General features: G+C 40.0%; 1 protein-coding gene across 1 annotated transcript in view; it reads left to right on the forward strand.

Moving 5' to 3' along the window:
• ltv1 (LTV1 ribosome biogenesis factor) overlaps window positions 1–17,551 on the forward strand; it is a 20,070-nt gene continuing 2,519 nt past the window's right edge. The window contains exons 1-9 of the mRNA XM_021320169.2: window positions 1–198; window positions 678–809; window positions 2,384–2,587; window positions 3,464–3,551; window positions 3,788–3,920; window positions 5,094–5,322; window positions 9,326–9,453; window positions 9,533–9,669; window positions 13,310–13,362. Coding sequence (XP_021175844.2) covers window positions 196–198; window positions 678–809; window positions 2,384–2,587; window positions 3,464–3,551; window positions 3,788–3,920; window positions 5,094–5,322; window positions 9,326–9,453; window positions 9,533–9,669; window positions 13,310–13,362 — 1,107 coding nt within the window. The 5' untranslated portion in view covers window positions 1–195. The remainder of the gene's footprint in view (window positions 199–677; window positions 810–2,383; window positions 2,588–3,463; window positions 3,552–3,787; window positions 3,921–5,093; window positions 5,323–9,325; window positions 9,454–9,532; window positions 9,670–13,309; window positions 13,363–17,551) is intronic.

Raw genomic sequence — 17,551 nt, forward strand, 5'->3', positions numbered from 1 at the left:
TCACCCGTTGCGTTCCTGGTTCCTCCCACTGAGAGCCAACACTAGCACGAGCTTAGAAAGACGTCTGCGTTCATAAACGCGTGCCCTAACTTCTGGATTTGGAAGGTTTACATCGTTCAGCAGGTGGTTTACAGGCGTTGTTGGTGTTGACCAAATTTACCCGCTGAAGAAAGTCGGCAGAGTATCTGGAACAAAATGGTAAGAGGACATTTCCGAGCTAAGCAAATAGCATTAGCTAACAGCAACTATTCTCATTGTGATCGTAGTTGTAACAATTGGAATATATCTAATTTACTAAATAGTGTTGGAACGTTTGCTAAGTAAGTTTCCTTGTTTTTTTAAAACACAGGAAGCTGTTGTGTTTAGTTGCTTTTTAGAGCAGTTTCTTTGCTTTTGGTGTAGCAGTCTTCGACTTCACTTAAATAATCTATAATAATCATAATGTGATATTATGCACATTGTTCTTGTTGTTGTTATGTTATAAGAATTATATATGAAGTCTCTTTTTCAGATTTATTGGAACCAGCTTTACTTATTTTCTGCAACAAAATGTGAACGTTGTTTAGCTCAGACAACAATTGTTTGCTTAGCTTCAACATTTTAAAAGCTGAAACCTCCATAGTTGCATTACTGCAGGATTGACTGTTTTTCTCTTTGTTTTGTGTGTTCCCATGCAGCCTCATCGAAAGAAGAAATCCTTCATCGAAAAGAAGAAAGCTGTGACCTTCCACCTCGTCCACAGAAGTCAGCGGGACCCTCTGGCTGCAGATGAGAAGGCTCCTCAGCATGTCCTCCTGCCCGCTGCAAAGGTATGCATTCACAGCCTGGTGTCCCGTACATGTGTTCACAGAGGTACATGTGTTCACACCCGTACATGTGTTCACAGAGGTACATGTGTTCACACCCGTACATGTGTTCACAGCCGTACATGTGTTCACACCCGTACATGAACTACACACAGCATAAGCGCTTCCACACTACAGTCATAGGACATAGGACAGGGCTGGGCATCGATTTAAATTTCAAAAATCTGTTTGATTCAAATTCTCAAGATTTAGAATCGATTCTTTTAGATCCGATCTGAAATTGGGTTGATGGTATTAAAGCCATTTTTTTAGCTGTTACCTGAATTACACAAATGTGTAGTTATGCAACATATTGATCCTACTATCATATTCACATTAAACAGCAAATCAATAACTAGTGGTAGTTAATGACGGCTGTAAGGACCAAACTCTCTCCCTGAATGTTGAGACAAACATGCTGAGGGATAGAAAACCCAAACAGATCCAGGGTAGAAAACAGAGGACGTCTGAGATATCTACAGCTGCTATTTGGAGACTAACCTGGTGCATTTATTAAAAATTTCAGAGTAGAGTTTAGGTTCATTGGAAAATGCATTCTTTAAAAATCGATCCTTGGTTATATGAATCGATCTTTAGGGATTAATGAGTCAAATTCAGAATGTTGCTTCGTTAGCAACCAGAGCGGGTTTGTTTACATATTAATTAATATTAAGGATACATAACCGGATACATAAACACTAGAAGTGCGCATGCGCAGCCAGCAGGTGGAAACTAACAAGGAACCTGCACTAACAGGGGGATTATGTGAGTGTCAGAATGATTGGCATGGGGGTGATGCACCCGCAACTTGAAGGGTGAGAGCAGAGCCAAAGCTCTGACCAATCCCCTCCATTCAGACTGAACAGCAGGGATTGGTCCGAGTTTTTACAGACCTGCAGCTCCTACGGAGGTTGATATTCTTTATTTATTTATTTATTTATTTAACCTCCCTTTTCTGTATATATCATATATTGACTACTTTCAGGAAGGAAGGGCCATTTTACCCAGTATAACAATGTATCAACAGGATTACCAACTATAGCTTTGAGTACTGCAAACTCATTAAACCCCAAATTGAAGCTTCAAACTGACTTAAGGCTAAAAGGTATTACTGTTTAGACAGATTATCTTTTGCATTTGTATCTAATTAAATATTTCCAGTCTTTTCAGTGATAATTATTGTCTTTATTGCCTACCTGCACATAAACTTTCTTTCACATGACATAAAAAGAGCTTTGCAGCAGAATTTCCTGCAACTTGTACTTTCTGAATGAAAATATTTGTTATCACCATAAAAAACAGACTTAAAATTAGGTTAATGTGTTTGATCTACCTCTCCAAATTGGCTAAAGACAACTTTCTTCACCACCAGGACTCAGAGGAAGACGTTCGGTCTTTTCACAAAAAATACATATAACATTAGTATTGTTATTGTTTCTGTATCTGAAGCGTACCAGTTAGCCCGTCACATCCAGAGTCCAGAAATGTCACTGGTGAAGTAACAGCTATGTAACAACTGGGTTTCCTGTGTGTCCCAGGTGGATGCAGAGAAGAGGCTTGAAGAGCAGAGAAAATTTGGTGTTTTCTTCGACGATAATTACGACTACCTGCAGCACCTGAAGGAGGCGTCAGGCCCCTCGGAGCTGGTGGCGACCGCACCCTCGTTCTTTGACGGAGGATCCTCTGATTTCAGAGACGAAGAAGAGGAAAACCAGGTGGAAACCGTGAGCGAGCACACTCCCGTGAGTTTGTTTAATTTTTTTCTTTCTTACATCTGAAGTTATTTTCTCTAAAGATACACTGATCACAGATTTTGTGACTGATTTCCAACCTTCAGCTTTTCTAAATCTTTGAACTGGAGGCAGCGATTTTAGTTTAAGCACAAGGCTATAAGAATACGAGCTTTGAAGATGTTCTTTTTCCACCCTTCCAGCTGGGATGGACCAGTGATCATTTATATTATGAGAGGTGACGTCACATGGTGTGAGTGAGAGTAGTCGCTGGAAAATAAAGATTTACTGTTTTAAAACAAAGACAGGTTATTTGTGAGTTTACGTTTTAAGCTGTTTAGTGTGTTATGTAAGCGATTAGCATCTCCATTTATGTTCCCTAGAGAACATATAGATCCTTACCTTAACTAAGATTTCCAAAAAACATTTCCAGATCCAGAATGTGTATACCAGAGGTTGAAAGCTCAAAGGGATGAAACATAGAAACTTTTCCATTCAGCCGTTCTGTCTGTTGGGATCCTTGTTCTCTCTCAGCCTGAAGATTCACACCCATATTGTATCATAAAGTGAAAGATAGTTTTAAACAACAAATCACTGATCCCAAAGTAAATGTGGCAGCATAAGTGGATTTATTCTATGAAGTCACAGGTTGAAGTAGTGAACAATCGTTCTATTAGGTTAAAAGGTTGGTTGAACATGCTACTTGATTCTGTAAGTTTATTAGCAAGTGTGAGATTAAAGTCCTTCAGTACCTCAGAAATGCTGCTGTTGTTTCTCCATGGATGTTCCACGTGTTGGGTTGGCTGTTGCTGCTGTTGGTAAAGTTATGTGATCTCACTTAAAGAAACATTAATTTAAGCTGTGATCTCTGATTGGTGTGACCACCAGGAAGCTACAATCCACCTGCCGTCTTCAGTGTTTGCCTCAGAGTTTGAAGAAGATGTTGGACTTCTGAACAAAGCTGCTCCTGTTTCAGGTAATTCAGTTTTAAATGATTAATCCACCAGCAGACTTTAGATTGTATCAGAAATAATTTGTTTAACATAGAGAAACTGCACAATGCTGTAAGACACTGTTTAACAAGCACATTGTCTTTATTATTTCTGTGTTTGTGTTTTATGATCATTTGGATGCCTTGTTTTCTTACATAGATGCAATGAGCCTAATCCATTCATGTTTCTATTCTTCACTGTATGGTTTGTATTCTTTCAGGACCCCGACTGGACATGGATCCTGATATTGTAGCTGCTTTAGATGAAGACTTTGACTATGACGACCCCGACAACATGCTGGAGGATGATTTCATCCTCAAAGCCAACTGTGCAGCTGGAGCTTTGGAGACAGAGTAAGACGGGAAATAGAAAAGCTAGAGCTGCTCCCATGATTAGAGGGGTGCTTCAGGTCTGGATTGGTGACAACGTGCAGAATAAAGACATCTGATTGTTATTCTTTAAGCTGAGATAAAACAATATACATTTTAGTGAAGATCATATTTGAAGTTGTGATTATCTCTATGGTTTTTCTTTTCAAGTTTGTAGCATTTCAATAAAAGTCCTAAACAGAGAGAAGCAGAGTTGTTGCTCAGTCCTGAAAAGTCTAAAAAACGCTGAATTAGCTTTCATCAGTTTTCATCAGTTCCCAGGTCTGGTTATGTATAGGTGTATCTCGGTAAATTAGAACATTTATTGAAAAGTTCTTTTCTTTTAGTAACTTTATCACTAAGTGAAGTGCTTAAATTTATTACTCACAGTCTGATGGTTTTAAGCCTTATTTTGTTAATTCTGATGGTTTTCTGCTTACAGCTGATAAAAACATCACATTTAAGATAAGAATATTACTTTACACCAAAAAAACAACAACTTTAACACAGAAATGTGGACTTAATTAAAACTACCCGATTAAAGGTTGTCAGACCTTTTTCTGTTCTGTTTTCTGAAGGAAGATAAGTGTGATAACCCTTAATAAACAGTGTTTTACACTGATTTATATTTGATTCATATTCTTTATCCTTTATTCACCATGTCACAACTTGCCAATTTACCCATCAGTGCTTTAGTTTGTGACATCAGTAAAAAAAAAAGTCTTACTTCCCAACATTTTTGCATTCTAGACAACTTTACCTTCAGGTGAGGATCTGCGGCTCTTAATAAACACCTGAATAAGCAGAATGAAGGCACCAGTAATCACTGTGGTCTGAAGAGTCGGCAGATAGTGTGGGCTATTGCAGTCATTATGTACAACTCTACAAGGAAAAGATTTGAGTTCTCTGAGTTCTTTTAGCAGCAGTTGGAGGTTAATATTTTATACTTAATTATTTAGTTTATTTCCTGGACATTTTATAATATTCTGGACATTTGAGTCTGGAAAAGTTTGGGGTTTTGAAATTCAAAACATGTGGGAACACTGGACAAATCATTTATTTATTTATTTATTTACCCTTTTGTAATGGGAGTTTTTCCTCAAATAAATGTAATTGTATTTTCTCTTTTCTAATTTCCTGTTGGTATGATTTCAACAGAGGACACTTGGATGACGACGATGACGAGTGGGAGGACACGGACGAGGAAGGCGACTTTGACTCGGAGGGGGGGTTTTCAGGCGACGAGCACATGGAGGGGGACGGTCACGGCCGAGAGTTTCTGTTCATGGACGAGGAGACAAAGAGTCGCTTCACAGAGTACTCGCTGACTTCCTCTGTGATGAGGAGGAACGAGCAGCTGAGCCTGCTGGACGACCGCTTTGAAAAGGTCAGATTTTGCTCCCTTTAACAAACCCGCAGACACCCTGAGCTCAGCAGGTTATGATCTTTACTTTTGTCTTGAATACAGAAGGTTAGGGCTTCCTGTCATATAATTTGCAACACCCTACTACAAATAAGCTCATTTTAGGACACAAAATGAAAGTGTGGTCTGGCCACATTATAAAGGTACCTCTTCCTAATGGCAGGTTGGAGCGTCTTTTGCCATCTGAACTGCCTTGGTTCTCTGTGCCATCAGTTCAACAAGATGTCAAAAACTGTTCAGAGATTTTGATCAGAACTGACAACACGGCGTCGCACTGTTCTTGTAGATTTGTTGGCTGTGCATCCATGATGGAAATCTCCCCAGATCATGATTTTCTTAAATACCAGCTTTCCTGGCACCAAGAACCATTCTCCATCATTTAAAATCACTTCAATCCATGCTGGCTTTGAGTTCAGAAGGGCTGTGATCTGCTTCTGGGGGTCTAAATGCATTGAGTGTTCAATTCCTGGCACTAAGACTCATTGGTTTGTGAAAGTAGCATTTAATAACGGTTTAATGTGATGTTTTTCATCTGCCGTTGTCACTGTTTCCTCTACTTGCTACCAGAAGGGGGAGTGCTAACATGTTGTTGTGGCAACAACACATGCAGGTGTTTCTCTGTAAAAAGTTGTCGTTGGCCAATGGAAGACATGAGAATGACTTTTAACGTGGTTAAAGGAGCTACATTAATACTGACACCTTGCTCTCAAATCGGTTCAACAGTTTGCCAATCACAACAATCTATTCAATTCAATTTTATTTATATAGTGCCAATTCATGAAACATGTCATCTCAAGGCACTTTACAAAGTCATGTTCAATCATATTATACAGATTGGGTCAGATTATACAGATTGGTCAAAAATGTCCTATATAAGGGAACCAGTTGATTGCATCAAAGTCCCGACAAGCAGCATTCACTCCTGGGGAAGCGTAGAGCCACAGGAAGAGTCATCTGCATTGTCCATGGCTTTGCTGCAATCCCTCATACTGAGCAAGCATGAAGCGACAGTGGGAAGAAAATCTCCGGCAGAACCGGGCTCAGTATGAACGGTCATCTGCCTCGACCGACTGGGGGTTACAGAAGACAGAACAGAGACACAACAAGAGAGACAAAAAAGCACAGAAGCACACATTGATCCAGTAATCTGTTCTACATTAGATGGTAGTAGCAGGTGATCCGTCTTCTCTGGATGATGTCACAGTTAACAGAACGTCAGACCAAGTGTACCTACTATGAAGAAAAAGAGAGAGAACAAAAAGTTAAAGCAGAAATGACAGCACATAATGCATAATTGAAGAACAGTAGAACTCTGTAGAGTGAGAAAATTAGATCCTGATATACTCCAGTAACCTAAGCCTATAGCAGTAAAACTATAAAGGTAGCTCAGAGTAACATGAGCCACTCTAGTTATAATCTAATATGTCGTTTTTAAACAGTGTGAAACCCTTTTGAATTTTCACTAACACAGGATAGGTATATGATGTTGTACTTTGTTCCATTTCTGGTCCGCTTCTCTTACTGGCCTCCATGTCAGCAGGCTGCTGCTCTTTTGCCAAAAAAACAAAATCAATTCTGCGCTCTGTTTTGGGAACCCTGGGAACTCTCATGACTGGCTGAGGAACCAGGCAGTAAACATGGGCTACACTCTAAACTTAAGTAGTTCCGGACCATACCTCTAGGTTTGAAAAGAGAAAAACGTGACTAAGATAGTATTGATGGAGAGGACCGATTGTTTATAGGGAATGTTACTTCCATCCCAGGTGAGAAATGAGAATGATTTAAGTTGATTTTATGGTAAATGTCTTACTTATTGCTCCTTTTTAAATAACTGTTGTGCTTTGTTTTTATGTTTCAAGGACCAAGTAGCTGGATAAGAATTTTGATCTAGCTGGTGGTTGATGCTGATCACTTAAAGTTAGTAGTTCATCTGTCAGATTTTGATCTCATCGCTTTTCAAAGAAGTTTGGAGATGTTTTAATCTATGGAGCATTACTTGTAGATTAGCTGGCGAGTACTGTTCTGTGTGGGTAGGTTTGCGGTACGTGTCAGTTTCTAACTGTCCTCTTGCATTTGGTTTTTTTTTTTTTTTTTTTTGTTTGTTTTTTGGGCTTGTTTCTGAAAGTTAGTTGCTTATTTGGGCTCTAAAATAAGTTGCGATAAACGTGTTCTAAAGAGGCCCGCTTGCGCTGCCGTACTATAGAGATTTTGAGTAATACACACTCTTACCTATAGACAAAATATACCACACATCTCATTAAGTTCTGGAGCGCATCCTGCATCACCGCCATATTGGATGGGTCTTTTCTACTCTAGGCGGACATAGGAGCCACCGGGAGTAAAGGCAGAGGGAGCAATGTTGGCCGTATTTTCTGCATTTTACGGCTGCAATAACCAGTGATAACTACTGAAAGTAGACATGGATATAAACAGCACGCAAAAAAATATGAAGAAATTGTTGTTGGTGTGTACAGAAAGCTCAGGATTAGATGTGTGTGAAAGAGTAAAAAAAGAACAATAAAACTTGCATCTTCATTAAAATATAAAATGTATTAATTTATACATTTAATACGTAATACCATGTCTATCTTTGTTTAAGAGCCAAAAGAAGTATTTTGGCATGAAAGCGGGTATTTATTTACACATTGTGTGTAGGAGTGATGCATCTATGCATACTACTTCTGTGTGGTAGGTTGCCTGTTGCGCTTCTTTTTTTTTTATTTTCATGGAGCTGGTTGCTTGTTTGACTCAATATCTGGCAACGCTGCCCTCCCTGCTTGTAAAACGTGTTTCCTGGACTCAGAACCAAAACATTCATCGAACATTAAACACATACTTGGATATTGATTGTAAATCCTAATTAGTTTGTGGATATTTTCTTGCAAATGGAGAAATACTAATATGCTTGTGTCATAGTCAACATTTTCTTTTACAAAACCGAGTTTTTGAACCATTGAGGTACATTATCTAAATTGTGAAGGAAATGCCATTATGCACTTTTTGTTAATTGAGTATAGATCTCTGGCTAGGTGCATTTTTCTTTATTTTCAGCAATTTGAAACATAAAAGTAATTTCATTGTTCAAATGAAGCAATTAATGAATTAGTAAAAGGCAACATTGTACATTTTGTTTATTCAACTAAGATAGGCATGGTCTGTTTCCTTGTTTGTTACCTTGGTTTTTTTATTATTCCTTTTACTTTAACTGGCTTTTACTACAGCTAAAAACACAATCAGTGTATTGCCAGAAGACTTAACGAAGACAATAAGGATGTGAGTGGCCCGGAAGCGGGAGTCATTTTGAATGGGAGTGGACTTTATTTACTCTGACCTGGGATTGGGACAGGACACAATTTTTTTATTTATGTTTTTTATTTTTTTGTGGGAGTGGGATGGGACAGGAGTGAAAATCCACTCCTGTGTCATCCTCTAATGCAGACTAGGAGTGGCCTCACTATAGGTACAGTCTGTGGTACAAAATACGATCAATAGCCTTGTCCTGCTCCTCTTTTGCTCGTGAGCAACCAGTGTTTATTGTCACAGTTAAACTTGTTGCTCCACTAAGCAAACATACTGCTTATAAGGCCGAGTTTACCTGTAACTTCTGAAGAAGTATTTTGGAGAAGAAATGGAACGCTTCAACAAAGAAGAAGCCGTCTGGAGGAGCTACTCCGTTTCATTCAGAAATTTTGTTTCAACCTGGATTATTGCAGCGCATCAGGACAGGTTTTGTCAGCGTTTCTACCTGGGTTAGCCTCAACATCTTTGTCTAAAGCTTCACCAGTGGCACAAACATGAAAGAGAAAACACCCGCTTTCAGTAGAGGGCGCCACTGGTTGGATCTTTTTTTCATTGATTCTAACATGTTTAGCAGATTTCAGCTTTTTTTAATCAGGAAACTTCATCCAATGTTAAAGCGTCACCCTCGCTGATGGGATACGTTTGTGATGCGGTGGTGTTGTTTCAGTTTTATGAACAGTTTGATGATGACGAGATCGGAGCTCTGGACAACGCCGAGCTGGAGGGCTTCATTAACCCTGACAGCGCCCGCCTGGAGGAAGTCATCAAGGACTACTTCAAACAAAAAGAGAAAGAGTGAGATTCTTTTCTAACCCTTCATTGTTCATTCCTGATACCAAACAGTTTGTGAGAGTTTATTTTGTCCTTGGATCAGCTCCCTGAGGCCTGAAGATTTGGGTCCCAAAGAACTTACTGTTGTAAAGGAGGAGGAGGAAGATGAGGAGGAAGAAGAGATGGAGACGGTTGTCATAGAGGCTTCTCAGGAGAAGTGGGACTGTGAAACCATCATCAGTGAGTCTTTGTTCAAACGAATATAAAGTCTTTTGGCTACCATATGATTCACTTAGAGGTTTTATTTCACATGTGGTGATTTACAAAAGTCAACTCTCAAAAGTCACGCTGCTGTGTGCACAATGCTGTGTTCATGTACATCATGGAAAACCGCCCACTCTTCCACTCCTTCAGTGTCGCAATGATGCCCTCAGCTACTAACTAGTTGCACCATTTGATTTTACGTGAAAAGCTACCAGCCGATTTGGTCGGTACTTAAAAAAAAAAAAAAAAAAAAAAAAAGTACGGTAACAGATGGTGATATCAGCAAACATTGCAACTTCCTCCAAAGAAATCCCTATAACATCGTATTGCAATAAAGCTGGTGATTTACAGCCCTACTTTATTAGTCACCTAATAGTGTGTATAGTGTTAAATCAGCCTTACTGTCTTAGACCATATCTGACACCCAACTGCTCCTCGCTGCCACATTTAATCAGTGAGCTCTAATGGTTGGTGGGCTGATTCTGAAAGGCCCAGCAGATTGACCCCCACTGATCCAACTCCACAGATCCCATATAGGTTTGCTAGGGTGGGTGACTTAGACCCTTGGAAATAATCTAGAGATAAGTGATGAGAGTGAAACCTTGTAAGAACGGAGTCAGAATCACCATCACTCTTGCAGGAAGGCCCTTCTTTTTTATTATTTTATTCAGGAGGACAACATATCCCACAGTTCCCAATCCGTCTCCCCTTTTACTCTGATGTCCTTGACAAAGGGACTTCCCCATCTTTCCTTCCTGGGAGCTTTGGTGTGACTTCAAGAGGGAGTTAAACTAAACTGCTTTAAAACCTCAGCACAGGCCTTTATTCTATTTTCCCAGCCAGGAACTGGAAATGTTTTTAAATGAAGGACACTTGCAAAATAAAAACAAAACCTCCAGAAGCGAACATTGATTGAAGTAAAAGGAAATAGATTTCTTTTACAACAAAGCAAAAAGCAACAAAATGGGGACCACATTGGATTATAAAAAGGTTTTAAAAAAAGGAAATATTTATCTAGCCTAATCTTCTGAAAAGTATTTTTCCCAAAAAGACTTCTGTCTAAAAAGAAGTCCTGTTGGCTGGTGTGGCCACCTCCTCCTCTGTTGTTCTTCTTCCCCCCAATGTCTCACCCCAAAAGCTCGCCTAACATCTAGGCCTGTCATGATAACTAATTTTGCTGGACGATAAATGTTCCTAAGAATTATAGAGAGACCATCATATTGTCACTTGGAGACCTTTTTCATCTAATATGATTATGGCACAATAACGAAGCTATATCCTCTCATCATAATGGCTCAGACAGATTAAGCAGTTAGCCACCGTCATAAAACTCCCACCCTGCAGCGGTCGTGTTCGCCTTTGACACCAATTCCATTTTCTGTTCAAACCATTTTGTTCATTTCTCTGGTCCTCCCTTACGAGGCTCCATGCTAAACTTTGAGCATGTGCCTACCTGACGAGATTTAACTCCTCCTACTCTGAGGAAACAAGAAGTTGACACTGATGCACCGTGCTGAAACCTTCTGTTATCCAGTCACAGAGGGAAGAGAGGGAAACATGCGTCCGCAAATTATCAAGTTTATTTTAATTACGCGTGATTAAAATTTATTGTGCGATTAATTGATTTATTGCTGCTAACATCAGTGTTCTGAGCTTCTGTAGGAGCAGATAAGCATGGTTAACGTATGAGGAGAGATCAGCTCATAGGATACACTATAGAGAAAAGCCTGTAAGGCAGGAGGGAGCTGCTGGTGTCTTGTTACACAGCGGGCCATATTTGGACTTCTCCTCTGCTTCCTGGCAGCGTCTCGCTTCCATGGTCCTCGGGATAACAAACTATAACCGGCTCCTCCGGCTCCCCCATGTTGCTGTTCTCTGGTAGCTCTGGCACAGCAGATGGAGCAATGACCTCTGACCCAGCACCTTCCCACAGCATACTCTGATCTGTTTCCCTTATTTGGCAGAACTGTTCTGCTACACATCCACCTTAACACTAGACCTCACGGTGAAACATGGTGGTGGCAGCATCATGCTTTGGGGATGCCTTTCCTGTGCAGGCACAGGGGAGTTTGTCAGAGTTGACTGGAACATGGTTGGGGGGGAAATATAATGCAATCGTTGGTGGAAGCTTGTTAGAGGCAGCGAGACTCAAGACCGAGGCTCCCCTTCCAGCAGGACCGTGACCCTGAGCATACAGCCAGGGCTACTGTGGAGTGGTTCACATCAAAGCCTCGCGTTAGAGCGGCCCAGTCAAAGTCCAGACCTCAACCAAACTCAGAATCTGTGGCAAAACTTAAAGTGTGCTGTTTAGACACTACTCTCCATTTAGTCTGAGCTATTTAGTAAAGGAGAATAGGTACAAGTATCACTCTCTGGATGTGCCAAATGTGTGAGACGTTTCTTTGAATGAAAAAGTGTCTTGAGTTGTAATCATTTCCCAGTGTTTACACTGTGACACTTAATTATATAATTCCTTTTAAAGTCAGACGACATGGATAACCTTAACGTTTGATTTAAAAAAAAAAAAAAAAAAAGAAGCAGAGATGGGTCCCAAAGAAACATAAACCCCACGCAGCAGCAGGACCCTGTCTCTTTAGAATCTATTAAAGATCCACAGGGGTTATTTGTCTATTTGTCTCAGAACATAAATTGTTTAAAACCCACAATTATTACTTAGATCAAAGAGTTTCCTCCCTCTCACAACAAACGGCTGAAAACAGATTTAAAATCTGTTATAGTTAATGTTAGCAAAAAGTATCTACAGATATTAGTAAATTTAAAATGTTGAAAAAACTCCACATTCCTCTCCACAAAGCTCCTGGTAAATGACATTGTACTGCCCCCTCGCCAGCAGGGCCTGTTTCTGGGATAAACTCCTACCCTGCTCGTTAGGTTTTCTCCTGGTAAATGAAACATTTCGCTATCCCCGCTACCCTGCTGAGTTTTACCATTTTTAGAGGGAGAAAGCTAGTTTTCATAATTCATTTATACCAACAATTTACCAGTAGATGTCACTAAATCCTGGACAGTGTATCAATAAATGTAGTGAGAAGTGACCTAATGTGATCAAACTTGTACAGCAGTCCTGCCTTATTTTCTTCTGAAATGAACATTATATATTACAATGGTTCAGAGAAATGGGATCAAATGTCCACAAACTTCTTAGGCGGTGGAAACCTACAATAAAGAGTGGCACTTTAAAAATTTGAAGGCTTGTAAAGTTATTTGCCCCAAATCTTTAACAATAACTAGAAATGTGAAGTATCTATTAAAAAAATATAAAAATGGGTAAATGCACAAATGTAGCATCCAGTCCTGGATTGTCCAAACTTTGCTAGTGATTCTTTTAATGAAAAGTTCAAACCTTTACTCCATTCACAGCTTCATAGAAGGGATCATTCTGACAGTGTTGATGTAAATAAAGTCCAACATTAGGACGATTTAGATGTGTTTGCTTTGTTGCCACTTTTATTTGTCCAGCCTCTTATCTGATTGCTTAGCGACATTTCTGACAACGTCTCAGCCTTAAGTGAGAACGATCAAACACAGGGATTAAATGTTTAAACTATAAAGAGGTGCTGCTGATATCTAAATGTTACTTAATCTTGTTTTTCAGGTACATACTCCAACTTGTACAACAGACCTAAAGTCATTGAAGAACCATCAAAGGTATCAAAATCCATTCACACACATTAAGTAAAACACACATAAAGCAGGTTAAGTTTCCTGTATGTCGTGTGCCCTGACCCTTTTTTTCTAAGTTAAGTTTAGATATTCCAGCACAAACGGTTTGTTTTGATACGTTTTTATAATGAGATCAAGATTAAAACACAATGTTGCCGACTTCTGAGTTCAGCTGGAGTGAGGGTTGTTTGGAGGGGTTCTGTGGTTCGGCTTTCACCACCTTATCTCTTGGATCAAGGAACCATCCATCCATACAAGCCCAGACTAGTTTAGGATGTCAGGATAGAAAAGGACATGTGATATCTTGGAGGATAAAACTAACACTTATAGAGCATTAGTCCTGCATTTCTGCTACTGTAGAGAGTATAAAAAGCTCAATCTGCGAATCTTTTCAGATGTAGTCTAAGATGTTTGTTGGTTTCAGTGTGCTAGATCATGCATATACAGTTAGACCCAGAAATATTTGGACAGTGACAACGGTTTTATTTCAGCTGTTTATGAAAACCTATTCAGGATACAATTATATCATCAATATGAGCTTTAAGTCAAGACTCTCAGCTGTAGTTTGAGAGTATTCACATCCATGTTGGAGCAAGGGTTTAGGAATTACAGCTCTTTAATACGTAGCCTCCTCTTCCTCAAGGGACCAAAAGTAATTGAACAATTGACTCAGAAGATAAAATAAATAACAAGGCTGCATGGGCTCTTCCCTCGTTAACCTGTCATCAATTAAACAGTTTAAAGGTCTGGAGTTGATTCCAGGTGTGGCGTTTGCATTTGGAAGCTGTTGCTGTGAAAACACTACATGCAGTCAAAGGAGCTTTCCATGGAGGTGAAACAGACCATCCTGAGGCTGAAGAAAGAAGATGAAATCCATCAGAGAGATAGCAGAAATGTTAGCAGTGGCCAAATCAACAGTTTGGTACATTCTGAGGAAAAAGAGTGCACTGGTGAGCTTGGGAAGTGAAAGAGGCCTGGAGGTCCACAGAAGACAACAGTGGTGAATGATGGCAGAATCCTTTCCATGGTGAAGAAAAAGCCTTCACAACATCCACTCAAGTGAAGATCACTCCCCAGGAAGTAGGTGTATCAGTATCTAAGTCTACCATGAAAAGAAGACTTCATGAGAGTAAATACAAAGGATTCACCACAAGGTGCAAACTATTAATCAGCCTCAAAAACAGACTTAGCCAAACACACCAGAAGAAGCCAGTCCAGTTCTGGAACGGCATTCTTTGGACAGATGAGACTAAGATCAACCTGTACCGGAATGATGGGAAGAAGAAAGTTTGGAGAAGAACTGGAACAGCTCATGATCCAAAGCACACCACATCTTCTGTAAAGCATGGTGGAGGCAGAGTGATGGTATGGGCATGCATGGCTTCCAGTGGCACTGGGTCACTTGTGTTTATTGATGATGTGACTAAAGACAGAAGCAGCCGGATGAATTCTGAAGTGTATAGGGATATACTTTCTGCTCAGATTCAGCCAGATTATTGGACGGCGCTCACAGTACAGATGGAAAATGATCCAAAACACGCTGCAAAAGCAACCCAAGAGTTTTTTAAAGCAAAGAAGTGGAATATTCTGCAGCAGTTGATAATGGCTGAGTCAATCACCAGATCTTAACCCAATCCAGAATGCATTTCATTTGCTCAAGATAAAACTCAAGGGAGAAAGACCCACAAACAAGCACCAAGTGAACTGAAGACAGCTGCAGTAAAGACCTGGCAAAGCATCACAAAGGAGGAAACTCCGGCGTTTGGTGATGGCCATGGGTTCCAGACTTCAGGCAGTCATTGCATGCAAAGGATTCTAAACTAAATACTGAAAAGTAATATTTTACTTAGGCGTATGTTTATTTGTCCAACTACATTTGAGCCCCTGAAATGAGGAGCGTTTGTATAAAAATAACTAGAATTCCTACAAGTTTAATCCTATATTTTTGTTCAACCCCTTGTATTGAACCTTAAAGTCTGCACTTCAGTTACATTGTAGTTTCATTTCAAATCCAATATGGTGGCATGCAGAGACCGAATCATGAAGGTTGTGTCACTCTCCAAATATTTCTGGGCCTAACTGTATTTAGGCTACTAAATACCCTTTAAAACATCCCAGCACGATGAAGATATTCACCGTGTAGGCAGTATTTGGGTGAGAGGTGGGGTAGACCCTGAACAGGTCACCAGCCCATCACAGGGCAACACAGACACACAAAGGTTAAAGGAGAAGTCCAGTCAATAAGGAAAAATCAGTGGATTGTTAGCTATACCTAAAACTAATACGCTCGTGGTGATTTAATGAATTTAGCGTTAATCAGTAAAAAAATAAAAGCATAAGTTGTCATCTCAATCACTAAGTCTGGGGGCGGCCATTATTGCCCAAATATGGGCAAAAATGGCCGCCTGACATCACATCCTGTGACGTCTCTGTGTGGTGAGGCACTGCGCTTTACCAGCTAATTCAATAGGAACTGTTGTACACAGCTGCGATCAACAACAATTATTTTTGGATTTCCAGAGGATTTCACCATTGAAATTCGCGAGAGCTACTGTTGAAGCAACAATGCTCACGTGCATGGAAGTTGGATGTAACAATACGTCGGATAAAAGTGAAAAAAAACATTTTTTTTTTTCACCTTTCCGATTGATGATCCACCACGGGCTCGTCGCTGGATTGCCTACTTGAAGAGGGAGGATTTGGCATCAAACTTCTGGCCAGAGAGAAAACACGTCATCTGTAGCCAACATTTTGAAGAACAATGTCTTCAAGATGACATGAGAGCGAGGATTTTCTGTAGGGTTTTCTTTTTTATAATGTAGAATTTGCCGGGACATTTGTTTACCCGACCAGAGGGGCGGAGTGATACGACACACTTAGAAAGAATGCTCACTGTTGTGAAGCCCACTTATTTTATGCGACTTTGGTCTTAATTTTTCTGAAGTCGCTTGTAAATTTCATGAGTTGCAGGTTGCAGTTTTTTGGGCTTGTTTCTGAAAGTAAAGTCACTTGCTTGGGCTCTAAACTAAGTGACGCTGAAATATCCCTCCGCCTCATAACGCGCTGCAGCTCATCCTGACAGGAGCAGAGTAAAGGCAGAAGGAGCCAATCTGCCCATATTTTCTGCAGTTTACGGTTTCAATAACTGCTGAAAGTAGATTTGGCAGATTACCATTTTGAGCAAAACTTGGTTCTAAAGATGAGTTTTTAGATAAGATAAGATTTTACTCCCTGATAACATTGCAGAACCCAACCTATAAACCGTACTTTAATGCTTATTTGTTGTCTTTCTATGTCTTTGTCTGTCCGTTTTCTTCCGCTTATCCGGAAGAAAACGGACGGACGGACTTTATATTTAAAAGCTTAATACCATGTCTCTTTGTTTAAGGGGTTAAAACAATATTTCTGCATGAAAACGGATATTTATTTACAAGAGGACAGATAGGGCAATGGGACTTGCTCTACAGCCGATCCCGTCACAAACTGGGAGGTGCCTGTACTGTTCTTCACTAAGATGGATGCCTCCACTAAAACACATTCAAATGAAAATTACTTTTAATTAAAAAAATGTATAATTTATTGAAAAGTAGGTAATAATTTTATATTTAAAGTACTTTCAGCAGTTTGAATTCTGAGTTTGACCGGGCTTCTCCTTTAAAAACCGCCATGCATGCCCACTCTGATGCCTAAGAGAGATTTAGAGAGGCCAGTTAACCCAGTAATCATCTTTTTGGCTGTGGGAGAAAGGTACCTGGAGGGAATGCATGTGTGCACAGGGAGAACATGCAAATTCCACGCAGATCTTCTGGTTGCAAGGCAACCGTTTTCCAGTGATATTTGCAAGGGGGAAAATTGAAACCAAGTTGCCCCTCTAAACCTAATAATTGATTGACCTTTGGCAGCAACATCTTCCATCTGACATCTTGTTGGAGGTCAAGCCACAGCAGCTAAATCCAGATTATGACCCGCCCACTCCAAAAGCTTCCTTTTGCTTTTTTAAGCCATGCAGAAGTGGACCTGTTAGTGGGTTCTGAATTATTTTCCTGCTGCATAACCCAGCTGTGCTTGAGCGTAAGACTCAATGGTTGGACTTTTTTCATTAGGAATTTCTGGTAGAGAACCCAAGCATGGTTAATGGTGTTACAGTAGGATGGCTGCAGAGCAGCCCCAGATC

Source organism: Fundulus heteroclitus, chromosome 5 (assembly GCF_011125445.2).
Source record: "Fundulus heteroclitus isolate FHET01 chromosome 5, MU-UCD_Fhet_4.1, whole genome shotgun sequence".
Classification (NCBI taxonomy): domain Eukaryota; kingdom Metazoa; phylum Chordata; class Actinopteri; order Cyprinodontiformes; family Fundulidae; genus Fundulus; species Fundulus heteroclitus.